The 27,972-nt window shown below is 45.6% G+C and overlaps 1 protein-coding gene across 1 annotated transcript in view; it reads right to left on the reverse strand.

Annotated features, from left to right (window-relative positions):
* LOC141092192 (uncharacterized) overlaps window positions 1-27,972 on the reverse strand; it is a 169,949-nt gene that overhangs the window by 50,575 nt on the left and 91,402 nt on the right. The window contains exon 16 of the mRNA XM_073578209.1: window positions 22,117-22,323. Coding sequence (XP_073434310.1) covers window positions 22,117-22,323 — 207 coding nt within the window. The remainder of the gene's footprint in view (window positions 1-22,116; window positions 22,324-27,972) is intronic.

The raw sequence follows: 27,972 nt of genomic DNA on the forward strand, positions 1-27,972 counted from the left end.
TATCTGTGTCAGTGTTTTTTCATCTTGCTTCACCATCATTATATGTTGGGGGCTGCCTTTTACTTTGGGGTCTGCTCTGGGGCAGTTTAGATTTCCCTTTCTATCTTTAGGCTATATAGTCCTCCGGCTGTGTTCGAGGGGTCTAGGGCACCGTAGGTACCCCCCACGGCTACTGCTAGTTGTGTTGATAGGTTCAGGGGTCTGCAATCGGATAGTTGCCAGCTCCTCTGGTTTTCTGGACGTAGCTTCTATTTTTGTGTCTGCCTCCTACGGTCACTCAATCATAACAGAATCACCCGCCTGACCGCAGATCCTAGGGTACTCAATAGCAGGAAAGAATTGCCAAAAAAAAAAAAAAAGTGTGTATATTTTTTCCTCTTTATCTCTGAGGCCGTAGGGGGAATTTTTTTTTCTCTCAATGGAGATAAAGCAATTGTCTGATCGTGTGGAGCAGCTCGCTGCGGAAGTGCGGGGAATTTCCACCTACCTTGCTCATTCACATGCTGCTGAACCAAAGATTCCTACACCTGATGTATTTTGTGGTGATCGGTCTAAATTTTTGAATTTCAAAAATAATTGTAAATTGTTTTTTGCCTTGAAGCCTAACTCGTCAGGGAGCTCCGCGCAGCAGGTTAAAATTGTCATCTCTTTGCTGCGTGGCGATCCCCAGGATTGGGCGTTTTCTTTGAAACCAGATGATCCTATTCTGACTAATGTGAACGCATTTTTTCAAGCCTTGGGCTTGTTGTATGACGAACCTAATGCCATTGATCAGGCTGAAAAGACCCTGCTGGCATTGAATCAGGGTCGAGATTCTGCAGAATTGTATTGTCAAAAATTCCGAAAATGGGCGGTACTTACTACTTGGAATGATAATGCCTTGGCTGCTCTCTTTCGGAAGGGTTTGTCAGAAGCCGTAAAAGATACTATGGTGGGATTTCCTGTTCCCTCTGGTCTTGACGATTCTATGTCATTAGCCATTCAGGTTGATCGGCGTTTGCGCGAATGCAAAACTGCACGAGAGGTGTTGCCACCTGTTGAACAAATGACTGAACCTATGCAATGTGATAGAGTTTTCTCCAGAGAGCAGCATCAGGAGTTCAGAAGGCGTAATAAGTTGTGCTTTTTTTGTGGAGATGCCTCGCATATTATTTCTGTCTGTCCTAAACGAGAGAAACGCTTTGCACACACGTTTTCTGTTGGTGGTGTTCAACCTAAGTTTCTTCTGGCTATTACTCTGATCTGCTCCCTGTCCACATTTTCCGCCAAGGCATTTGTGGATTCAGGAGCAGCTCTAAACCTAATGGACTTGGATTTTGCTAAACGTTGTGGATTTCCTATGACACCTCTGCGGACGCCTATCCCTTTGAGGGGGATTGATGCTACTCCTTTGGCTAAAGATAAACCTCAGTTTTGGACCCAGGTGGTGATGCGGGTCGCCCCAGACCATCAAGAAAATTGCAGATTTCTGGTGTTGCATAATCTGCATGATACCATTGTTCTGGGGTTTCCCTGGTTACAAATCCATAATCCAGTTCTGGATTGGAAATCTTTGTCTGTGGTGAGTTGGGGTTGTCGGTGTGCACTTAGTGATGCTCCTGTTTTCTCCACCTCTCCCCAGTCACATGATGTTCCTGACTATTTGGCTGACTTTTATGATGTATTTAGTGAGAATGAGTCTGCATCTTTGCCTCCTCATAGGAGTTATGACTGTGCTATTGAGCTGAACCCGGGGTGTAAATTCCCCAAGGGTCGGCTTTTCAACTTATCTGTACCCGAGCACGAGGCTATGCGATCCTATATTAAGGAGGCATTGGAGAAGGGTCATATTAGACCATCCTCTTCACCCTTAGGTGCTGGGGGTTTTTTTGTAGCCAAAAAGGATGGATCATTAAGACCTTGTATTGATTATCGTGCCCTCAACAAGATTACTGTTAAATATCAGTATCCGTTACCCCTGATTTCGGATCTATTCTCTAGAGTTAAAGGAGCTTGCTGGTTTACCAAGCTTGACCTCAGGGGGGCGTATAATCTTATTCGCATTAAGCATGGGGATGAGTGGAAGACAGCGTTTAATACTCCGGAGGGACATTTTGAGTACCTGGTGATGCCTTTTGGGCTCACTAATGCCCCTTCTGTCTTCCAGTGCTTCATGAACGATATTTTCCGAGACTTTGTGGATACATTTTTGATTATCTATCTGGATGATATTTTGATCTTCTCCAAGGATTGGGATTCTCATGTGGAACATGTTCGGACTGTGTTCCGGATCTTGAGGGAGAATTCCCTGTATGTCAAGGGATCGAAATGCCTTTTTGGGGTACAGAGGATTTCATTTTTGGGATTTATTTTGTCTCCGTCAACTATTGAAATGGATCCAGTCAAGGTACAGACCATTTATGATTGGGTTCAGCCCACTTCTTTGAAGGCCCTCCAGAAGTTTTTGGGTTTTGCTAATTTTTATCGGAAATTTATAGCAAAATTTTCTAGTATTGCCAAGCCATTGACTGATTTGACTAAGAAGGGTGCTGATGTGTTAAATTGGTCTCCGGAGGCTGTTTCTTCCTTTCAGGAGTTGAAGCGAAGATTCACCTCCGCCCCGGTTTTGCGGCAACCTGATGTCTCACTTCCGTTTCAGGTAGAGGTGGATGCTTCTGAGATTGGTGCAGGAGCTGTTTTGTCCCAAAAGGATCCTGTAACATCTAAAATGAATCCCTGCGCTTTCTTTTCCCGAAAGTTCTCTCCATCTGAACGTAACTACAACGTGGGGAATCGGGAACTGTTGGCCATGAAATGGGCATTTGAGGAGTGGAGAAATTGGTTGGAGGGAGCTAAGCATCAAGTCGTGGTCCTCACCGACCACAAGAATTTGATTTATCTAGAGTCGGCTAAGCGCTTGAACCCTAGACAGGCTAGGTGGGCCTTGTTTTTTACACGTTTTGATTTTGTGGTTTCTTTTCTTCCTGGAACTAAGAATGTCAAGGCAGATGCACTCTCTAGGAGTTTCTTTGCTGATTCTCCTGTGGTGACCAAACCTGCTACCATCTTAGGCGAGGGGGTAGTTCTTTCTGCCATCTCGCCCGATTTGAGACGTGCTCTGGAAGAATTCCAGAGAGACAAGCCTGAGCGTTGTCCCAGTGGAAAGTTGTATGTTCCTGACCAGTGGAAGAAGAGAGTGATATCTGAAGTTCATTGCTCTGCTTTGGCTGGTCATCCAGGTATTTTTGGTACTAGAGATCTTGTGAGTCGGTCTTTTTGGTGGCCCTCCTTGTCTCGTGATGTCAGGAATTTTGTGCAGTCCTGTGGGACGTGCTCCCGGTCTAAATCATGCTCCCGCTCTAGTGGGTTGTTGATGCCTTTGCCTGTCCCCAAGAGGCCATGGACCCATATTTCAATGGATTTCATCTCCGATATGCCTGTCTCTCAAAGGATGACTGTTATTTGGGTGATTTTTGATAGGTTCTCTAAGATGGTTCATCTTGTACCACTCCCTAAGTTGCCGTCTTCCTCTGAGTTGGTGCCCCTGTTTTTGCAACAGGTGGTTCGCTTGCACGGGATTCCTGAGAACATTGTGTCTGACAGAGGAGTTCAGTTTGTGTCTAGATTTTGGAGAACTTTCTGTTCCAAGCTGGGAATTCAGTTGTCCTTCTCCTCTGCCTTTCACCCTCAGAACAATGGGCAGACAGAGAGAACAAACCAGACCTTGGAGTCATATTTGAGATGTTTTATTTCCGCTGATCAGGATGATTGGGTTTCATTTTTACCCTTGGCCGAATTTGCTTTAAATAACAGAGCTAGTTCTGCCACTTTGATGTCACCTTTTTTTTGTAACTTTGGGTTTCATCCTCGATTTTCTTCAGGGCAGGTGGAGCCGTCTGCCTGCCCAGGGGTTGACACTGTGGTGGAGAGAATGCACCAGATCTGGGACCAAGTGGTGGATAAGTTATCTCTCTCCCAGGAAAAGGCCCAGCGGTTTTCTAACCGACATAGGACCATTGGTCCCCAGTTTAAGGTTGGTGATTTGGTGTGGTTATCATCAAAAAATATTGCTATGAAGGTGGCTTCTCCTAAGTTTAAGCCTAGATTTATTGGACCTTACAAGATTTTGGAGATTATTAATCCGGTCTCTTTTCGTTTGGCTCTTCCTGTCACATTTAAAATCCATAATGTGTTTCATAAGTCCTTGTTGAAGAGATTTGTTGAACTGTTGTTCCGGGAGTGGCACCTCCTGACCCTGTATTGATTGAAGGTAACATTGAATATGAGGTAGAGAAAGTACTGGATTCTCGTCTGGCTAGACGGAGACTCCAGTATTTGGTTAAGTGGAAGGGTTATGGTCAGGAGGATAATTCCTGGGTCTCTGCCTCTGATGTTCATTCTAAAAGACTTGTGCGTGCCTTTCATCAGGCACACCCTGATCGCCCTGGTGGCGTGGTTGAGGGTTCGGTGACCCCTCCTCAAGGGGGAGGTACTGTTGTGAGTTCATTTTCCCCTTCATCACTGAGGCCCGAGGAATTCCCTCTTCTGGTAAGGAGAGGTAGTGAGTCTGATTATCAGACACCTGAGATTAATGATGATGACTGGCTGAGTGGAGTCACAGACTGGATATAAGGCTGCATACGCCCATTCCTCCCTGCGGGTGATTTCTCTGTGGTATCCTTGGAGTCCAGTCTGAATTCCTGCTCTGCTAAAGTTAAGTTTTCCTCCTGGTTTTTTGCATTTGTGCCTCGCTTTGTTTTTTCCGGATTTCAGCCATTCCCTGCTGGGGTGAGCTGAACTCCTTAGCTCTGTCTTCTGAAAATACCAGAGTGCTGATTTAGTTTTGAAGCTTAGTTGCTTCAGGGTCTTTTTCCATTTCAGCTTGCTGGCCTATGTTTTTGATAGGGTTTTTTGCCGATTGGAGACAGCAGCTTTCCTTTCCTGTTTAGATTAGATTGGGCCCCAACGTTTGCTCAGCCTATCTTTCTATCTGTGTCAGTGTTTTTTCATCTTGCTTCACCGTCATTATATGTTGGGGGCTGCCTTTTACTTTGGGGTCTGCTCTGGGGCAGTTTAGATTTCCCTTTCTATCTTTAGGCTATATAGTCCTCCGGCTGTGTTCGAGGGGTCTAGGGCACCATAGGTACGCCCCACGGCTACTGCTAGCTGTGTTGATAGGTTCAGGGGTCTGCAATCGGATAGTTGCCAGCTCCTCTGGTTTTCTGGACGTAGCTTCTATTTTTGTGTCTGCCTCCTACGGTCACTCAATCATAACAGTGCCCTCACGGTCGGGCAGTATGCAATCCGCTTTTGCACTCTCTCCTCTGAACTGGGTTGGAATAACACGGCATTGGTGGTGCGGTCTTTCGAGTAGAATAAAGGATGAACTCGCGGGTCGGGATAACCCGACTGTTATGAATGGGAAACCGAAGAGGAAAAAAAGACAACAAGCTAAGTTTCAGAAAACCAGAGAAGTTGGTAACTATGCAGATTGCGGATCCCTGATCTTAACCGCACAACTAGCAGCAGTCGTGGAGCGTTTCTACGTTGGTCCTAGACGCCTCGTCACAACTGGAGAACTACATAACCCTAAAGCAGGAGAAGAGGAAAACTAACTGCCCCAGAGCAGACTCCAAAGGAAAGACAGCCCCCCACATGTATTGATGGTGAAACAAGATGAAAATACAAACAAAGGCAGGAAAATAGGCTGAGCCAACGATGGGGCCTGGCTAACTAAAAAGGACAGAAAAGGAAAGACATTGTCTGCAATCTGCCAAAAAAAACCTACAAAAATATTGTCCAAACACTTCTGATAGCAAAATTAACCCTGAAGTCACTAGACTTCTAAACCTATATCAGCACTCTGAAATATTCTGAGACAGAGCAAAAAAGAGGCCAATCTAATAAGGGACAAAAAGCAGATTGGCAAATACTGATTAATAGGAGTGGAATTTCAGCATAGCCCCAGCAGGGGCAGGCTGATTACACAAAAAACTGAATTGACCAACAAGCGCAAGTGTGAACATTAGCAAAAAACAAACTTAACTTGAGAAGACTGGAAGAGAGCTGAAGTCCAGGACCTGAGAAGCAGACTGAATCACCAGCACCCGGATAGGGCATCGGCTGTCTTATATCCAGTCTGATACTCCAGAGAGCCAATCGTTATCTTCCTCATCAGGTGGCAGATCACTACCACTTAAACCAACCGCACTACCTCCTGTCACCACCAGAGGGAGAATGGAAGGGGAACTCTCAACTGGTGGAGCAGAAAATGAGTTCATGACACCCGACCACCCTAGAGGACTTTATCTCACTGGCCACCGCATCGACCTGCGCTTCCAGGAGCGCGCCCAGGATTCAGCGAGAGACAGGAGGTCTACTAGACCGCCTTCCCTTTGCAACCGGTTCACTAGTCCCCGTCCTGCCGGGTCCCTTTCTCCCTCCTTGGTCGAACCCATGCAGGTGGATCGCCTCAAGTTGGCCGAATTGCGTCGGAGGGAGAGACGGGCTCAAGGCTTATGCCTCTATTGCGGGGGTTCGTCTCATTTTGTCCGCACCTGTCCTGAGAAACCAGGAAACTCCTCCACCTAGGTCAGGCAAGAGAGGCCTCCGTAGGTGCTAATGATTTCTCTCAACCTCTTACCATTTCTGTTTTTGTGGTTTCAGGGCAGAGACATGGGTCCGAGGTAGCCTACGTGGATTCGGGCTCGGCAGGTAACTTCATCCGGCGTGAAGAGGTGGACAAGTACCAAATTCCCGTGGTTACCCTATGTAATCCTCGCCTGATTGCCGCAGTGGATGACAAACCGCTACAGGAGACTGTCACCTTGGTCACTGAGGAAGTGGAGTTACAAGTCGGAGCCTTACATCGAGAGAAGATAGCCTTTTACATTTTGTCCATGCTGTCCCATGTGATTCTACTCGGTCTCCCTTGGTTAAGGACTCATCAGCTTGTCCTAGACTGGTCTTCAGGGGAGGTACTCCGCTGGGGTCACCCGTGCCAAGCTCGCTGCCTGACTCCAGTCCGTCTTACGGCCGCTCCTCAGCCACCTCCTGACCTTGCGAGCCTTCCTTCAGCCTACTGTAATGTACTGTAAAGATGTTTCTAGAAACTTCTAGAAGTCTCCCCTTTTCTTATCAGGACATTGCAGCCTGCCGTGTAGCTGCAAACCCCCCTTCTCTTCCCCCACACACACACACACCAGTGTCTTCATGTGCACAGCTCTGTGAAACCTGAAACTGTCCATTTCCTGTGAGCTAGGACTGTTAATTAGCTAAGTGAAAAGATGGTCCCTTTGTTTAAAACCAAAGGCTGGATACAGGTATAGGAAATATTAAAAGAAGCCTAGCTCGCACTCCGCTCATGACAGAGATATAATTTCCGTGATCTGAGTGGACCCAGCTTCGCTACGGTGCCTCTGGCGAAGTTCTCGGACCTCCAGAAACCGAGATATGGATTGCTCCCAAATGGAATGTCAGAATTATGGCATGCTTGGAGTTGAGATATGATCCTCAGAAGTTTTGTAGCCAAATCATAACTTGAAGAGAGGGAGGTTGGTCCTCTCCAGACCGCCCCTTTCATGAGGTCACAAACCCTAGTCTATAGGCATTCCCTACCATATCCCAGGCCAGTTGGAGCTGAGTTCTGATGCTGGCAAGACGTGCTGATGTCTTGGGATGTCTGGTTGGCTGCCCATCCCCCTCCAAGCCACATGGGATGCCTAAAGAGTCATAAGTAACTGTGAGTGTACTTTCTGTTTTTATCCATTTTGTTTTATACTTGTATTTGTCTCAACTTTATAGCAACTTTTTATCTGTATAATCACTGCCCTTTTGGGAAAAAATCTTAAAATTATCAGTTTGTCTCCATGCTCTAAGAAACAAACTATGCGCCTCTTTTAGATAATCGCTACTGATTTCAGGGGTTTGCCACGGACCCTCTTAATTTAACTCTGTGAATTAAGAAAAGCGTGGGTGGTGGCAGCGTGGTGTGTGCGATTGATTAGGCTAGTTGGCAGGACAGAAGGGTCTTATATTGGTAAAGGGGGGGCAGCGGTCACAGCATTGATAATTCCCTTACTGCGGTAGCCTAATTGTCCGTGCACAACAAGCAGCCCGTCCAACGACTAATTATCCTAGGTGCAGTTCCCTGACTGACCTGAGGGTAAGGGGGGCGCCGGAGAGCTGCGAGTTCCAAAGTGGAACTGAGAAAGTGGGATATACATAAATCCCCGCAGTTCTTGGAAGGTTGATAGCAGTGGTGGGGCATCCAAAATACCCCCCTGCGGTAAATTGTTAGAGCAAGATTAGCTTGCTGCATTTTTGTCACATGATGCCAGTGGTGGGATAACTAAGATAAGCCCCCACTGTGCCTATGATAGCCGTGTGCCAGCAGTGTGTCGCGTCCCTCCGTCCGCTGATACACCCGTGTCAGTGGTGGGATTGTGACATATTGGTGACACAGGGTCCTGTTATGAATGGGTCACCGAGGAATATTCTGAGATAGAGCAAAAAGAAACCGAATGAGTAAGGGACAAAAAGCCAATTGGCAAAATACTAATAAATAAGAGTGGAAATTCAGCTCAGCCCCCTGCCGGGGCTGGCAGACCACACGAAAAAACTGAATAGACCAACAAAATCAAGTGTGAACATTAGCAGAAAAACTTAGCTTTAGATGACTGGAACAGAGCTGAAAACCAACAGCTGACAAGCCAAAAGGAATCACCAGCAACTGAATAGGGCGTCGGCTGTCTTAAATCCAATCTGAGAATCCTGAGATCCAATCGTCATCCATATTCTCAGGTGGCAGATCTCCACCGATCAAACCAGCCGCACCACCTCCCGAATCAGAGAATGAACTCACAACAGTACCCCCCCTTGAGGAGGGGTCACCGAACCCTCATCCACGCCACCAGGCCGATCAGGATGGGCCCGGTGAAAAGCACGAACCAATCTATTGGCATGAATATCAGAGGCAGAGACCCAAGAATTATCCTCCTGACCATAACCCTTCCATTTGACCAAATACTGGAGTCTCCGTCTAACCAAACGAGAGTCCAATATTTTCTCTACCTCATATTCCACATTGCCTTTGACTAACACAGGGTCAGGAGGTGCTGCCATAGGAACCACTGGCTCAACAAACCTCTTCAACAGAGATTTGTGAAACACGTTATGGATCTTGAACGTAACTGGAAGAGCCAATCGAAACGAAACAGGATTAAGAATTTCCAAAATCTTATAAGGACCAATAAATCTTGGCTTAAATTTAGGAGATGCAACCTTCATAGGAATATTCTTAGACGACAACCAAACCATATCACCCACTTTAAACCGGGGACCAATGGTCCTATGCCGGTTGGAAAATCGCTGGGCCTTTTCCTGAGAGAGTGACAACTTATCCACCACTTGGTCCCATATCTGCTGCATTCTCATAACCACAGTGTCAACACCTGGGCAGGCAGAAGACTCCACCTGCCCTGAAGAGAATCGAGGATGAAACCCAAAGTTACAAAAAAAAGGTGACATCAAAGTGGCAGAACTAGCTCTATTATTTAAAGCAAATTCGGCCAAGGAGACCCAATCATCCTGATCAGCAGAGATAAAACATCTCAAATAAGACTCCAAAGTCTGGTTTGTTCTCTCCGTCTGCCCATTGGTCTGAGGGTGAAACACAGAGGAGAAGGACAACTGAATTCCCAGCTTGGAACAAAAAGTCCTCCAAAATCTAGAGACAAACTGAACTCCTGTGTCAGATACAATGTTCTCAGGAATCCCATGCAAGCGAACCACCTGTTGCAAAAACAAGGGCACCAACTCTGAGGAAGATGGCAACTTAGAGAGTGGTACAAGATGGACCATCTTAGAGAATCTATCACAAATCACTCAGATAACAGTCATTCTCTGAGAGACAGGCAGATCAGAAATAAAATCCATTGAAATATGGGTCCATGGCCTCCTGGGCACCAGCAAAGGCATCAACAACCCACTAGAGCAAGAACAAGGTTTAGACCGGGAGCAAGTCCCACAGGACTGCACAAAATTCCTGACATCACGAGATAAGGCGGGCCACCAAAAAGACCGAATCACCAAATCTCTAGTACCAAAAATACCTGGATGACCAGCTAATGCGGAGCAATGAACTTCAGACATTACTCTCTTCCTCCACTGGTCAGGAACATACAATTTTCCAATGGGACAACGCTCAGGTTAGTCCTCCTGAAACTCTTCCAGAGCATGTCTCAAATCGGGCGAGATAGCAGAAAGAACTACCCCCTCACCTAAGATGGTAGCAGGCTTGGTCACAATAGGAGAATCAGCAAAGAAACTCCTAGAGAGGGCGTCTGCCTTGACATTCTTAGTGCCCGGAAGAAAAGAGACCACGAAATCAAAACATGTGAAAAACAAGGCCCACCTAGCCTGTCTAGGATTCAAGCGTTTGGCCGACTCAAGGTAAATCAAATTCTTGTGGTCAGTGAGGACCACGACTTGATGACTAGCTCCCTCCAACCAATGTCTCCACTCCTCAAATGCCCATTTCATGGCTAACAGTTCCTGATTCCCCACATCATAGTTGCGTTCAGATGGGGAGAACTTTCGGGAAAAGAAAGCACGGGGATTCATTTTAGATGTTACCGGATCTTTTTGGGACAAAACAGCTCCTGCACCAATCTCAGAAGCGTCCACCTCTACCTGAAATGGGAGTGAGACATCAGGTTGCCGCAAAAACGGAGCAGAAGTGAATCTTCGCTTCAACTCCTGAAAGGAAGAAACAGCCTCCGGAGACCAATTTAACACATCAGCACCCTTCTTAGTCAAATCAGTCAATGGCTTGGCAATACTAGAAAATTTTGCTATAAATTTCCGATAAAAATTAGCAAAACCCAAAAACTTCTGGAGGGCCTTCAAAGAAGTGGGCTGAACCCAATCATAAATGGCCTGTACCTTGGCCGGGTCCATTTCAATAGTTGACGGAGACAAAATAAATCCCAAAAATGAAATCCTCTGTACACCAAAAAGGCATTTCGACCCCTTAACATACAGGGAATTCTCCCTCAAAATCCGGAACACAGTCCGAACATGTTCCACATGAGAGTCCCAATTCCTGGAAAAGATCAAAATATCATCCAGCTAGATGATCAAAAATTTATCCACAAAGTCCCGGAAAATATCATTCATGAAGCACTGAAAGACAGAAGGGGCATTAGTGAGCCCAAAAGGCATCACCAGGTACTCAAAATGTCCATCCGGAGTATTAAACGCCGTCTTCCATTCATCCCCATGCTTAATGCGAATAAGATTATACGCCCACCTGAGGTCAAGCTTGGTAAACCAGCAAGCACCTTTAACTCTGGAGAATAGATCAGAAATCAGGGGTAACGGATACTGATATTTAACAGTAATTTTGTTGAGGGAATGATAGTCAATACAAGGCCTTAATGAACCATCTTTCTTGGCCACGAAAAAAAAAACAGCACCCAAGTGTGAAGAGGATGGTCTAATATGACCCTTCTCCAACGACTCCTTAATATAAGATCGCATAGCCTCATGCTCGGGTACAGATAAATTGAAAAGTCGACCCTTGGGAAATTTACACCCAGGGCTCAGCTCAATTGCACAGTCATAACTCCTATGAGGAGGCAAAGACGCAGACTTATTCTCACTAAATACATCATAAAAATCAGCCAAATAGTCAGGAACATCATGCGACTGGGGAGAGGTGGAGAAAACAGGAGTGTCACTAAGAGCACACTGACAACCCCAACTCACCACAGACACAGATTTCCAATCCAAAACTGGATTATGGATTTGCAACCAGGGAAACCCCAGAACAATGGTATCATGCAAATTATGCAACACCAAAAATCTGCAATTTTCTTGATGGTCTGGGGCGACCCGCATTACCACCTGGGTCCAAAACTGAGGTTTATTCTTCGCCAAAGGAGTAGCATCAATACCCCTCAAAGGGATAGGCGCCGCAGAGGTGTCATAGGAAACCCACAACGTTTAGCAAAATCCAAGTCCATCAGGTTCAGAGCCGCTCCTGAATCCACAAAAGCCTTAGCGGAAAATGTGGACAGGGAGCAGATCAGAGTAATTGCCAGAAGAAACTTAGGTTGTACACCACCCACAGCAAATGTGTGTGCAAAACGTTTCTCTCGTTTAGGGCAGACAGAAATATTATGAGAGGCATCTCCACAGAAAAAACACAGCTTATTACGCCTTCTGAACTCCTGACGTTGCGCCCTAGACAAAACTCTATCACATTGCATAGGTTCATACATTTGTTCAACAGGTGGCAACATTTCTCGTGTAATTTTACGTTCACGTAAACGCCGATCAACCTGAATGGCTAATGACATAGAATAATCAAGACCAGAGGGAACAGGAAATCCCACCATAGTATCTTTTACGGTTTCTGACAAACCCTTCCGAAAGAGAGCTGCCAAGGCACCATCATTCCAGGTAGTAAGGACCGCCCACTTTCGGAATTTTTGACAGTACAACTCTGCAGAATCCTGACCCTGGCTCAATGCCAACAGGGCTTTTTCAGCTTGATCAATAGCATTAGGTTCATCATACAACAACCCCAAGGCTTTAAAAAATGCGTCCACATTAGTTAGAATAGGATAATCAGGTGTCAAAGAAAACGCCCATTCCTGGGGATCGCCGCGCAGCAGAGATGACAATTTTAACCTGCTGCGCAGAGCTCCCCGATGAGCTGGGCTTCAAGGCAAGAAATAATTTACAATTATTCTTAAAATTCAAAAATGTAGACCGATCCCCAAAAAACACATCAGGAGTAGGGATCTTTGGTTCAGCAGCATGTGAATGAGCAAGATAGGTGGAAATTCCCCGCACTTCAGCAGCGAGCTGCTCCACACGATCAGACAATTGCTTAATCTCCCTTAAGAAAAAATTCCTCCTACGGCCCCAGAGAAAAAGAGGAAAAGATATACATTTAAAAAAAAAAAAACATTCTGACACTTTTTTTTTACAATTCTTTCCTGCTATTGAGTACCCTAGAATCTGCAGTATGGCTGGTGATTCTGTTATGAATGAGTCACCGGAGGAGGAAAAAACAAAAATGCAAGCTAAGTCCAGAAAACCGGAGAGGTTGGTAGCTAGCGGATTGCAGACCCCTGATCCTATTCACAACAACTAACAGTAGCCGTGGAGCGTTCCTACTGTGGTCCTAGACGCCTCTTCACAGCTGGAGAACTAAATAAGCCTAAAGAAAGAAAGGGGAAATCTTAACTGCCCCAGAGCAGACCCCAAAGTAATAGACAGCCCCCAACATGTATTGTCGGTGAAAACAGATGAAAACACAAACACAGACAGAAAGACAGGCAGAGCAAACGATGGGGCCCAACTAACTAGATAGGAAAGGACAGAAAAGATGCTGGCTGCAATCCGCAAAACTCTAACAAAAATGTCCCAACACGTCTGATAGGAAAAACTGCCCTGAAGTCACTAGGCTTCAAAATCCCTATATCAGCACTCCGATATATTCTGAAGACAGAGCAAAAAAGATTTAACCGATCAGGGACAAAAATAGAAATTCAGCAGAGCCCCAGCCGGGGCTGGCAGAACACAAAACTAAGCAAATCAGACAAAATCTCCTGGAACAATAACAGAGCAAAACTTAGCTTTAGAAGTCAGGAACTGAACTGGAGGCCAGAGCTCAGAGCAGAGAAATCACCAGCAACCTTACAGGGCGTCGGCTGCCTTATATCCACTCAGAGATTCCGGATGTCCAATCGCAATCCACCTGTTCAGGTGACAGGTTTCTCCCATCCAAATCAGTTTCACCACCTCCTTTCACCAGCAGAGGGAGTTCATCGGACATCAAAGGTGAACGAGGAAATGAGCTCACAACATTGCACTGTCCTGAAAGCAACCAACCCTTTGTACTCGAGGTGGACGCTTCTTCAACAGGTGCCAGGGCAGTACTGTCCCAGAGATCCGCCTCCGGTCATCTGCATCCCTGTGGCTTCTTTTCGAAGGCCTTCTCTCCATCCGAGTGCAACTACTCAATCGGCGACCGTGAGCTGTTGGCCATAAAATTGGCCCTGGAAGAATGGCGTCATCTCCTGGAGGGGGCTGTTCATCCTTTTGTAATCTTCTCTGACCACAAGAACTTGGCCTACTTCCAGTCTGCCCAGAGACTCAATCCTCGTCAAGCCAGATGGTCCTTATTTTTTGCCCAATTTGACTTCGAGCTCCGCTTTTGCCCTGGCAACAACAACACCAAAGCCAATGCCCTATCCACGGTCTTCCAGCCAATCGAAACAGTGGAGGAACCTTCGCACATTATTGAGCCCACTAAAATCATCACGGTGGCTCCAGTGAACTGGCTTTCTCCACCCCCCCGGCAAGACCCTTGTGCCTGAAAATCTCAAGCGAAAGGTCCTTCGATGGGGACCCTCTTCCAGATTGGCCGGTCATGCTGGAACCAAGAAGACGCTTGCCCTTATCACGCGTCACTACTGGTGGCCTATGCTTCGCCAAGATGTGCTTGATTTCGTGGCCTCTTGTCCCTCCTGTGCTAAGAACAAAGTGCCGCGACGACTTCCATCCGGTTTATTGCTCCCGCTGCCGGTCCCTGCGGTTCCGTGGGAACACATAGCCATGGATTTCATCACCGACCTACCCCATTATTCTGGCTGTACAGTCATCCTGGTGGTGGTGGACCGTTTCTCCAAGATGGCCCATTTCATCCCTCTGTCCGGTCTCCCCTCGGCTCCTGAGTTGGCCAAAGTTTTTATCCACCAGATCTTCAGACTCCATGGACTACCGCAACGTATTGTGTCTGACCAGGGGGTTCAGTTCACCTCCGAGTTCGGGTGGGCACTTTGTAACTCATGAACGTTTCCCTCGACTTCTCCTCCGCCTACCATCCACAGTCCAACGGACAGGTGTTGCATACCAACCAGACGTTGACTGGGTACCTATGCCATTTCTCCAACACCCACCAGAACGACTGGGTTGACCTACTTCCCTGGGCAGAATTCGCCTATAACAACCACACTGGCGATTCCTCGACCAAGTCTCCGTTTTACATTGTGTTTGGTAGACATACTGGTGTTCCCCTTCCGGTAACCCCTGCCTCTGAGGTACTCGCGGCCAACGTCTTGTCCTCTGAATTTTCCAAGATCTGGGCTGAGACCAACACATCACTCAAGAGGGCCGCTGATCGGATGAAAAATTATGCCGACAAAAAGAGATTGGATCCCCCGCCGTATCACATCGGGGACAAAGTCTGGCCCTCGTCCAAATTTATCCGCTTGAAACTGCCGTCTTACAAGTTGGGTCCACGCTACATCGGTCCGTTTGAAATTCTTGGACGTGTTAATGAAGTCGCCTACAAATTGAGGTTGCCTGCTTCGCTCCGGGTCCCGAACACCTTCCATGTCTCTCTCCTGAAACCTGTGGTACTGAACTGCTTCCACTCTGTGTCTGATCCTGTTTCTCAGCCAGTTGGTGCCGCTAATATCTTTGAGGTGGAGGACATCATCGCCATGAAAAAGGTTAGAAGTAGGACCCTTTTTCTTATTGATTGGAAGGGCTTTGGTCCTGAGGAGAGATCCTGGGAACCTCGGGAGAATATCAATGCCCCCCGTATCCTCAAGAGATTTTTTGCTAACCTCAGGGGAGGGCGGCTTAGGGGAGGGGGTACTGTCACGCCGCCACTGTATACTCACCCGGCCTCCGCTCCCGCGTCGCAGCCCTCCGCCGTCCGACATCCCCCTTCCCACCCTGGCATCACACTTTCAACTGTATTGTAATCTTGGATGCGGATGCAGTCTAAGGGTCCGGTTACATTTAGCGATGCATCAGCGATCCCAACAACGATACAACCTGTTCAGGATCTCTGGTGCATCGCTAAATGGTCGATAGTGAGCTGCCAAACAGGCAGATCTCATCAGCGACACAGCAGCGATAAGCGATCCATCGGCAGTCGCTCTTACCTGTCACACCGCAGCGATGATGACGACTTCCGCTTGCGTCCATGCATCGCTAGTCGGCGCCAGCAGGACGCCAATGAGGAAAAAATGGCCCAGGACATTCAAGCGCGATCAACGATATCCAGCTGGGGGGGGGGCGGCCGCAGGTACTTGTCACACAAAGAGAGATCGCTAGCGATATCGCTATTGCGTCACAAAATCGGTGACGCTTTAGCGATATCGCTAGCAATCTCGCTATGTGTAAAAGGCCCTTAAGGCAATGATGGAAGCTATCAGCTGTTGTTCCCTCCTCCATCATTCTTCCTCTTCGTCTGACGTCTCAGCACAGTGGGTTCGATGGCGTCACTATTTTGGGAAAATAGGATAGGTGAGTATTTCTTTTTCTAATGTGGGGCCCATTATACTGTATAGAGGACTATGTAGAACACATTATTCTGTACGGAGGACTAAGGGGAGCCCATTATATTGTATGGAGGACTATGTGGTGTCATTACACTGTACGCAGGACTATAGGGAGCCATTATACTGTATGGGGGACTATGTGGTGTCCATTATTCTGTATGGAGGACTATGTGGGAACTGTATGAAGGACAATGCGGGGCCCATTATTTTGTATGAAAGACTATGTGGGGCCTGTTATTCTGTATGGAGGACTATCTGGGACCCATTATTCTGTATGGCGGACTATGTGGGGCCATTATACTGTATGGAAGACTATGTGGGCCCATTATACCATCTGGAGGACTATATGTGGACCATTATTCTGTATGCAGGACTATGCGGGGCCATTATACTGTATGAAGGACTATGTGAGACCCACTATACTGTATAAGGGACTATGTGGGGCCCATTATACTGTATTGAGGACTATGTGGGGCCATTATTCTGTATGGCGGACTATGTGGGGCCATTATTGTGTTGTTATTATTTGTATTTTTAATTAATTCAAGGATTTTTATACTTTGTTATTACATATTTATGGTAAATTAGGCCATTGGACCATATGCTTTTTGCTGCTCTTACAAAATATATTATATTATACCAGTATGCCCCAATTGTGATTGTGTTTATTTTATTCTAAGATCTATTAATTAACCCCTTCACCCCCAAGGGTGGTTTGCATGTTCATGACCGGGTCAATTTTTACAATTCTGACCACTGTACCTTTATGAGGTCATAACTCTGGAACACTTCCATGGATCCTGGTGATTCTGACAATGTTTTCTCGTGACATATTGTGCTTCATGTTAGTGGTAAAATTTCATTCAAATAACTTGCGTTTATTTGTGAGAAAAACGGAAATTTGGCGAAAATTTTGAAAATTTCGCAATTTTCCAACTTTGAATTTTTATGCCCTTAAATCACAGAGATACGGCACACAAAAAACTTGATAACTAACATTTCCCACAAGTTTACTTTACATCAGCACAATTTTGGAACCAAAATGTTTTTTGTTAGGAAGTTATAAGGGTTAAAAGTTGACCAGCGATTTCTCATTTTTACAACACCATTTTATTTTTAGGACCACATCACATTTGAAGCCACTTTGAGGGGTCTATATGATAGAAAATACCCAAAAGTGACACCATTATAAAAACTGCACCCCTTAAGGTGCTCAAAACCACATTCAAGAAGTTTATTAACCCTTTAGGTGCGTCACAGGAATTTTTTTGAATATTTAAAAAAAATGAACATCTAACTTTTTTTCACAAAAAAAATACTTCAGGTTCAATTTTTTTTACTTTACCAAGGGTAACAGGAGAAATTGGACTGCAAAAGTATTTGTGCAATTTGTCCTGAGTACGCTGATACCTGATAGGTTTCAGCGTACTGTTTCGGCGCATGGCAGAGCTCAGAATGGAAGGAGCGCCGTTTGACTTTTTCAATGCAAAATTGGCTGGAATTCAGATCGGACGCCATGTCACATTTGGAGAGTCCCTGATGTACCTAAACAGTGGAAACCCCCTACAAGTGACCCCATTTTGGAAACTAGACCCCCCAAGGAACTTATCTAGATATGTGGTGAGAACTTTGAACCCACAAGGGCTTTACAGAAGTTTATAACGTACAGCGGTACAATTAAAAAATCATATTTTTTCCACAAAAATGATCTTTTCACCCCAATTTTTATTTTCCCAAGGGTAACAGGACCCTAAAAGTTATTGTGCAATTTGTCCTGAGTACGCTAATACCCCACATGTGGGGGTAAACCACTATTTGGGCGCATGGCAGAGCTCAGAAGGGAAGCAGCGCCATTTGACGTTTTTGGCTGGAATTGAGATCGGACTTCATGTTGCGATTGGAAAACCCCTGATGTACCAAAACAGTGGAAACCCCCCACAAATGACACCATTTTGGAAACTAGACCCCCTAAGGAACTTATCTAGATGTGTGGTGAGAACTTTGAACCCCCAAGGGCTTCACAGAAGTTTATAACATACAGCCGTACAATTAAAAAATCATATTTTTTCCACAAAAATGATCTTTTCACCCTCAATTCTTATTTTTCCAAGGGTAACAGGACCCTAAAAGTAATTGTGCAATTTGTCCTGAGTACGCTGATACCCCACATGTGGGGGTAAACCACTATTTGGGAGCATGGCAGAGCTCAGAAGGGATGCAGCGCTATTTGACGTTTTTGGCTGGAATTGAGATCGGACACCATGTCGCGATTGGAAAACCCCTGATGTACCTAAACAGTGGAAACCCCCCACAAATGACACTATTTTGTAAACTAGACCCCCCAAGGAACTTATCTAGATGTGTGGTGAGCACTTTGAACCCCCCAGTGCTTCACAGAAGTTTATAACGCCCGGGTGTGAAAATAAAAAATTCGTATTTTTTCCACAAACATGATCTTTTAGTCACCATTTTTTTATTTTCCCAAGGGTACCAGGAGAAATTGGACCCCAAAAGTTGTTGTCCAATTTGTCCTGAGTATGCTGATACCCCATATGTGGGAGAAAACTACTGTATGGGCACACGTCGGGGCTCGGAAGGGAAGTAGTGACGTTTTGGAATGCAGACTTTGATGGAATGGTCTGCGGGTGTCATGTTGCCTTTGGAGAGCCCCTAATGTACCTAAACAGTGGAAACCCCCCACAAATGACCCCATTTTGGAAACGAGACCCCCTAAGGAACTTATCTAGATGTGTGGTGAGCACTTTGAACCCCCAAGGGCTTCACAGAAGTTTATAATGCCCGGGCATGAAAATAAAAAAATCGTATTTTTTCCACAAACATGATCAATTAGTCCCCAATTTTTTCATTTTCCCAAGGGTAACAGGAGAAATTGTACCCCAAAAGTTGTTGTCCAATTTGTCATGAGTACGCTGACACCCCATATGTGGGAGAAAACTACTGTATGGACACACGTCGGGGCTCGGAAGGGAAGCAGTGACGTTTTGGAATGCAGACTTTGATGGAATGTTCAGTGGGTGTCATGTGCGTTTGGAGAGCCCCTGATGTACCTAAACTATTGAAACTCCCCACAAGTGACCGCATTTTGGACACTAGACCCCCCACGGAACTTATATAGATGTGTGGTGAGCACTTTGAACCCCCAAGTGCTTCACAGAAGTTTATAACGCTCGGACGTGAAAATAAAAATATCATTTTTTTCCACAAAAATGATATTTTTGCCCCCAATTTTTTATTTTCCTAAGGGTAACAGGAGAAATTGGACCCCAAAAATTGTTTTGCAATTTGTCCTGAGTAGGCTGATACCCTACATGTGGGGGTAAAACACTGTTTGGGCGCATGGCAGAGCTTGGAAAGGAAGGAGCACCATTTGACTTTTTCAACTCAGAATTGGCTGGAATTGAGATCAGACGCCATGTTGCATTTGGAGAGCCCCTGATTTACCCAAACAGTGGAAACCCCCAATTCTAACTCCAACCCGAACCCCAACACACCCCTAACCCTAATCTCAGCCCTAACCCTAGCCCTAGCCCTAACCCTAGCCCTAACCCTAACCCTAGCCCTAACCCTTACCCTAGCCCTAACCCTACCCTAACCCTAACCCTACCCTAACCCTAACCCTAGCCCTAACCCTAACCCTAATGGAAAAATGGAAATAAATACATTTTTTTTATTTTATTATTTTTCCCTAACTAAGGGGGGTGATAACGGGGGCTTTGATTTACTATTTATGGTGGGTTTTTATATTTGGCAGCTGTCGCACGCTAAAAGACGCTTTTTATTGTAAAAATAGTTTTTGCATCACCACATATTGAGAGCTATAATTTTTCCGTATTTTGACCCACCGAGTCATGTGAGGTCTTATTTTTTGCGGGACGAGTTGACGTTTTTATTGGTACCATTTTCGGGCACGTGACATTTTTTGATCGCTTTTTATTCCGATTTTTGGGACGCAGAATGAACAAAAACCAGCGTTTCATGAATTTCTTTTGGGGGGGTGCGTTTACACCGTTCCGCGTGCGGTAAAATTGATAAAGCGGTTTTATTCTTCGGGTCAGTATGGTTACAGCGATTCCTCATTTAGGTCTTTTTTTATGTTTTGTCGGTTTTATGCAATGAAAACTATTTTATATAAAAAATAATTATTTTTGCATTGCTTTATTCTGTGAGCTATAACTTTTTTATTTTTTTGCTCATGATGCTGTGTGGTGGCTCGTTTTTTGCGGGACAAGATGACGTTTTCAGCAGTACCATGGATATTTATATGCGTCTTTTTGATCGCGCGTTATTACACTTTTTGTTTGGCGGTATGATAATAAATCATTATTTTTTGCTTGGTTTTTTATTTTTATTTTTTAAGGGGTTCGCTATAGGGGTTAACTAATGGGACCTTTTTATAGGGCGGGTCGTTACGGACGCGACGATACCTAATATGTGTACTTTTATTGGTTTTTTTTTATTTCCAAAAAATGGATTTATTTGGGGGAATATTTTTTTTTTTTTCTAATTTATTTGGCGATTTTTTTTAAATTTTTTTAACACTTTTTTTATTTTTTTTTTAACTTTATTAAATAGTCCCAGGTGGGACATCACTGTCCTGTGACAGATCGCTGATCTGTCACATCATAGATCACTGTGACAGATCAGCGATCTGTCACAGGCAGTGCAGAAGGCTTCTTCATGCCTGCGCTTTGCAGGCACTGAGGAAGCCAGCTTCCTGCAGGCCCCCGAAGGCCCCCGTCGCCATCTTGGATTCGGGGGCCTGCAGGAAAGGAGCCCCCCGCAGCAGCGCTGCACATTGCGCTGCCGTGGGGGGCTCAGGGAAGCACCGAGGGAGCCCCCTCCCTGCTGATGCTTCCCTTTAACCCCCGGTACACCGCGATCATGTTTGATCGCGGTGTGCAAGGGGTTAACGTGTCGGGGGCGGTCCGTGGCCGCCCCTGACACATTGTGCCGGGTGTCAGCTGTGATAATCAGCTGACACCCGGCCGCGATCAGCAGCGCTCACCACGTGGGCGCCGCTGATCGCGGTAGACGTACTATCCCATCCAGGGGCATAGGGTCCCAGGTCCCATGGACGGGATAGTACGTCGGATGTCAGGAAGGGGTTAAAATGTACCTTATTCGTGTGACAACCCCTTTAAGTTTGTTTCAAAAAGGTTCATCGTTATATTTGTTGATAAGTCAAAACTTCCTCAATTGTAGACCTTTTTTTATTAAATATTAAGGTTGGCCCACAACTTTGTCCAAATTTTTAATTTTGTCCCTCTGTATATTTCAGTTTGACTTCCCTAGTCTAGAGGAAAGAATGTTTAATCATAGTCACAGAAGGCAACTCTTTACTGCAAGAACAGTGAGATTATAGAATTCTTTGCCACATGATGTTGGGATTGTCAATTCAATAAAAAAAAGTACAAGGAGGACCTGAATGTTTTTCTTGAAAAATTTAATATTACAGGTTATGGGTTCCAGATTCTTTGATAGTATGCTGATCCAGAGAACTAATCTGATTGTGATATGTGGAATTGAGAAGACATTTTCCCCTAATATGAGGCTATAAGCATCTCCCTCTTGAGGTTTTTTCCCCTGGATCAATATGTTAAGATATAGGTTGAACTTTATGGATTTATGCCTGCCTTCAATTTTTTAAAAACTATAAAACTATGAGCTTAATACAAATAAAATCGCCTACATTAGGTTTCCTAATGTGTGCAATAAAAAAATAATCAATAATAATAATATGAATTACCTGTAAATGTCTAAATGAGGCGCAGTCTGACACAAATGAGACAGACAGAATAAAATATACATGTGGGGGTAGTTCTGAAGGAATCCAGGACAAATGTGCTTCTCTTTCTGATAACTCATCTATTCCATCCAAGATTACCATGAGGGGTCTGCTTTTAGTAGCCAATTCTAGAACAGTCGAGAACTCGTTTATCAATCCTTTAAGATTCTTAAAAAAAAATAAAAAGTAAAATTGTAAGCATATCAGCAATCAACAATTAAATCAAGCACCACTATTTTTACCAGGTATACTGTGTATGCACAGCGGGGAAAATAAGTATTTGATACACTGTGGATTTTGCAAGTTTTCACACCTACAAAAAATGGAGAGATCTGTAATTTCTATTGTGGGGACACTTCAACTGTGAGAGACAGAATATAAAAATAAAAACCAGAAAATATTATTGTATGATTTTTACATAATTAAATTGCATTTTATTTCATGAAATAAGTATTTAAACATCTAACTACCAGCAAGAATTCTGATGCTCACAGACCTGTTAGTTTTTCTTTAAGAAGCCATCCTACTCCCCACTCATTACCTGTATTAATTGCACTTGTTTGAACTCGATATCTGTATAAAAGACACCTGTCCACACACTGAGCTGTCTAAGGACACTATAGGGTCAAAATTGTAGACCTGCACAAGACTGGGATGGGACACAGGACAATAGGCAAGCAGCTTGGTGAGAAGGCAACAACTGTTGGCCCAAATCATTAGAAAATTGAAGAAACACATGATGACTGTCAATCTTCCTTGGTCTGGGGCTCTATTTAAAATCTCGCCTCATGGAGTAAGTATGATTTTGAAAAAGGTTAGTAATCAGCCCAGAACTACATGGGAGGACCTGGTCATTGACCTGAAGAGGTGTGGGACCACAATCTCAAACATTACTGTTAGTAACACAATACCTTGTCATAGATTAAAATCCTGCAGGGCACGCAACATCCCCCTGCTCACGCCAGCACAGGTCCAGGCCCATTTGAAGTTTGTGTGGTCAGATGAGACCAAAATAGAACTTTTTGGCATCAATTCCACTCAACGTGTTTGGAAGAAGACGAATTAGTATAACCCCAAGAACACTGTCCCATCCGTGAAGCATGGTGGCAGAAACATCATACTTTCGGGGTACTTTTCTGCAAAGGGGACAGGACGACTAAACAGTATTGAAGGGAGGATGGCTGGGGTCATGTATCACAAGATTTTGGCCAGCAATCTCCATTCCTCAGTAAGAGCATTGAAGATGGGTGGTGGCTGGGTCTTCCAACATGACAATGACCCAAAACACACAGCCAGGACAATTAAGGAGTGGCTTCGTAAAAAGCATTTCAAGGTCCTAGAGTGGCCTAGCCCGTCTCCAGACCTGAACCCAATAGAAAATATTTGGAGGGAGGTGAAAGTCAATGTTGTCCAGCGACAGCCCCTAAACCTGAAAGATCTGGAGATGATTTGTATAGAGTAGTAGGCCTAAATCCCTGCTGTAGTGTGTGCAAACTTGGTCAAGAACTACAGGAAATGTCTGACCTTTTTAATTGCAAACCAAGATTTCTGTACCAAATATTAAGTTCTGTTTTTCTATTATATCAAATACTTATTTCATGCAATAAAATGCAAGTTAATTATGTAAAAATCATACAATGTGATTTTCTGGATTTTTTAAAGACTCTCTCTCACAGTTGAAGTGTACCTACAATAAAAATTACAGACCTCTCCATTCTTTGTATGTGGGAAAACTTGCAAAATCAGCAGTGTATCAAATACTTATTTTTCCCCAGTGTATATTCTGAGCCAGTTTTCATCTTTCTATTAAGAGTACAGGCACTGGAGAATCAGTAATGGAGATGCAATACTTACATTCCTATAGAAATGTGAGCGCATTGCCTAAATGTACACGGCAATGTGCCATAGAGATGCTCACGTCACCATCAGACTCAATTTGAAATTTACAATGGACTATGCATTTCAATATAAATATGCTTGAACTTTCTAAAATAGTTTAAAAATAATGGAATACCAATGGACAAATATATGGCAAATGGGCATTCAGTCTATGGACAATCTATTTTAAAGTGTGGCTGGAATCTAGGGACTCATACAGTTGTACTGTTTTACTACATTACTATGCATCTGAACGCAAACACTGAAAGTTAAGTGTTTGTGCAGTTTAAGATCAATTCCATTTTCATAAATCCTCCCCCATTGTGGAGATCTTCGGGTTTCTCTTTTTGGTATGCCTTCCTCAGGGCATAGATTGTAAGCTTGCGAGCAGGGCCCTCACTCCTCTTGGTATCTGTTGATTTATGTGATTATTATTATGGTGTAATGTCTTTTGGCTGTACAAGTCCCCTGTAAAATGTAAGTGCTCCAGAATATGTTGGCACTATAGAAATAAAATTTTTCCCGTCTCCCATGACGGCACACATGAGAGAGGGGATCCGCCCAGTCAGGACAGGAACCCTACTGAAGATAAAAGGGCGGTACCTCTCCCTCGCTTCAGTTGGGTTTCCTGTCCTGACAGGGACCCGTGCTGAAGACAGCAGGTCACACTTACCTGCCCCTCTCCCGTGCCGGCGTAGAAGATCAGGCTGGGCTCCTGAGCGCTGGGTGTCGGGATGGAGGAAGCGCCGTCCGCGGGTCCTCCGGGGCTCAGCGTCCGAGCGGGCGCAGGAACAGCACGGCGGGGGTCCTGGGGCTCTGCCGTGGCTGCCGCGCCGCCCTCTCCCCCTCTGCCAGTGATTCCCTACTCTGGAGCGTTGAGGGAGCGGCCGCTTCCGGGTCGCGCTCCTCTGACGTCACGCGCAGGGCACGCTGGGAAAGGGGCGTGCCCGCGTGACGTCGGAGGCGTCGCCGACAATTCAAGATGGCGGCGCCCATGGTGAAGAACGCCGATCGGTGGAGAGAGATCCCGGCAGTATGGCAGGGGGGAAGGGCTGTGGGGGTAACCGGAGGAGGCGGACAGTGCAGTGGATCCCCCTTACATAAGGGGGATGACCACAGAAGACGCACTCATGCCCAAGGCTTCAGAATGGAAGTGGGGCAAGACAAGCAGCGTCAGCAGCAGCAACAGCAGCAGCGTCAGCAGCAAGACTTCTCGCCAGATGCCAGGCCGAGCCACCAACATACCAGGAGCAGTCGCTCAAGTGGTAGGAGCGGCAGTCATAAGCGCAATCGGCATGACTCTGGGACGTCCAGGAGAAACGTCACGAGTGCATCTGAGGAGCCTCCGAGATCGGTACCCCTGATTGACAGCGGTGGTGAGTGATCTACGTGAATGTCATCCTTATGGTAATGGGGTTCCATTTTCTCTGTTTGATCACTAGGGGGCGAGGAAGGCCAGCAGCAAAGCCAAAAATAGAGAATGCGCCCTATGTAAAAACCCGCTGGCAGATCAGTGGCAGAAAGATCTCTGCGCTGACTGTATTAACAGGACTATACAGGAGGAGACCCCTGATTTGGTGACTAGTCTGAAGGAGTTAATACATCAGGAGGTGAAAGGTTCCCTAAAGGCAGCCCTTAAAAAGAAAAAAAAACGTAGAAGGAGCTCCGATTCAGAGGCCTCGCCAAAGCAGAAGGGGCGGGATAGATCTTTGTCCCCCTCCACCTCCTCTTCCTCTACGCAGTCCTCAGAATCCTCCTCGGACAGCGATATAGGCGGCCGTCCATGTTTCCCAACGGAGGACGTAGAAAAACTGGTCAAGGCCATTAGAGCTACAATGGGCCTTAAAGAAGAAAAAACTCCCAAATCATTAGAGGATGTAATGTTTGGAGGACTGGAGGAAAAGCGAAAGCGTACCTTCCCTGTAAATGATAAAATAAAAGCGCTAATTGACAGGGAATGGAAAAAGACAGAGCGGTCAGGGGGCTTACCTTCCACATCAAAGAGGAGGTACCCCTTTGACCAGAAGGACTCAGAAACCTGGGAAAAAGTCCCAAAAATTGATGGGGCTGTAGCCAGATCCTCAAAAAAGGAATCCCTACCATTAGAAGATTCTGGCGTGTTGAAAGACCCGCTTGATAAGAAGGCGGATGGGTTTCTGAAGCACATCTGGGAAGCTTCAGCAGGGGGATTGAAGCCAGCAATAGCCGGTACCTGTACTGCTCATGCCCTCATGGTCTGGCTGCAACAAATAGAGGACCACATCAAGGATAGAGTTCCTACAGACGAAATTCTAGCTAATCTAACATTGGTGCACGGAGCAGCGGCTTTCCTGGCCGATTCCTCTGCAGACTCCGCAAGATTGACAGCTAGAGCAGCAAGCCTGTCAAATGCGGAAAGACGAGCCCTGTGGCTTAAAGGGTGTCCCGGAGATTTACCCTCCAAGCACAAGTTATGTTCCATTCCATGCGATGGCCAATTCCTCTTCGGGAAAAAACTAGAAGAGATTTTGGAGCATGCGGGGGATAGGAAGAAAAGCTTTCCCAGATTTCCGGGAGAACCTAAGAAGCAGCCCTTTCGGAGGAGGAGATTTAACAGGGGTCGTCCCCCGGGAGATAGAAAAAGCTGGGACTTTAAAGAAAAAAGAGGATCGGGCTATATGTTTAAAGGGCCCTCCACTTCCTCCAAAAAATCTCCCCAATGACATTGGGCCAGAGGTAGGGGGAAGGCTTTCTCTCTTTCTTTCCGCCTGGGCAAATATCTCCCCCAGTACATGGGTCCTAAATATAATCAAGGACGGCTTAAAAATAAAATTCATACGTCCGCCCAGGCATACCTTCATAATAACACCCAGAAGGAAAGCCCAAGAGCAACAGCTGGCCCTGGAGACGGAAGTCTTGGGACTAGTGAAAAAACAAGTCCTACAGGAAGTCCCAGCGCAAGAAGAAGGAAGGGGGTTCTACTCCCCCCTCTTCTTAATACAAAAACCAGACGGCTCTTGGAGAACCATTGTCAACCTGAGGAGACTCAATCAGTGGATAGACAATTGCTCCTTCAAAATGGAGTCAATCAACACGGCCACAAAGATCCTGTTCCAGCATTGCCTCATGGCAGTGATAGACTTAAAAGATGCCTACTATCACATCCCAATCCATCGGGAGTATCAGAGATATTTTGATTGTAGCGCTCTATATCCAGGGGCAGGTGAGACACTACCAATACGCAGCCCTTCCGTTTGGCCTGTCTACAGCCCCCAGGGTATTCACCAAAGTGATGGCCGAAGTAATGTCTTTTCTGCGATCCAGGGACATAGTGATCGTCCCATACTTAGATGACTTTCTGGTAATAGGGAGGTCGGAATCCCACTGCACACTTCAAGTGAAGGAAGTAATAGCAACTCTAGTAGGACTAGGATGGATAGTAAACATCCCCAAGTCAAGGATAACCCCAGTAAAAGAGCAATCCTTCCTAGGGTTGATATTGGACTCAGAGCAACAACGCTGCCTCCTACCAGAGAGGAAAGTGACCAAGATAAGAGGCCTAGCTCGCACAGCAATACAAAGGCCAAATATGACACTGAGGAACGCAATGTCCCTTTTAGGCTCACTGACATCATGTATACCCGCAGTAACATGGGCGCAGTACCACTTAAGGCAACTACAGTGGGAAGTCCTGTCAGCGCAGAAACAATTAAAAGGGCATTTAGAAGGCAAACTATGTCTCTCAGTGGCTGTAAGAGATTCCCTGCTCTGGTGGACTGTAGAAAAGAATCTAACAGCTGGTGTCCCGTGGCAAAAACCAGTCGAGGACATCATTACGACAGACGCGAGTGCCACAGGGTGGGGAGCACACCTGAGGTCCCATACAATACAGGGGACCAGGTCCTCACTAGAAAGCGATCAGAATTCAAATGTAAAAGAACTATGGGCAGTGGAAAAAGC

This window comes from Dendrobates tinctorius, unplaced genomic scaffold (genome assembly GCF_039654945.1).
Source record: "Dendrobates tinctorius isolate UK_male_01 unplaced genomic scaffold, ASM3965494v1 ptg000008l, whole genome shotgun sequence".
Classification (NCBI taxonomy): Eukaryota; Metazoa; Chordata; class Amphibia; order Anura; family Dendrobatidae; genus Dendrobates; species Dendrobates tinctorius.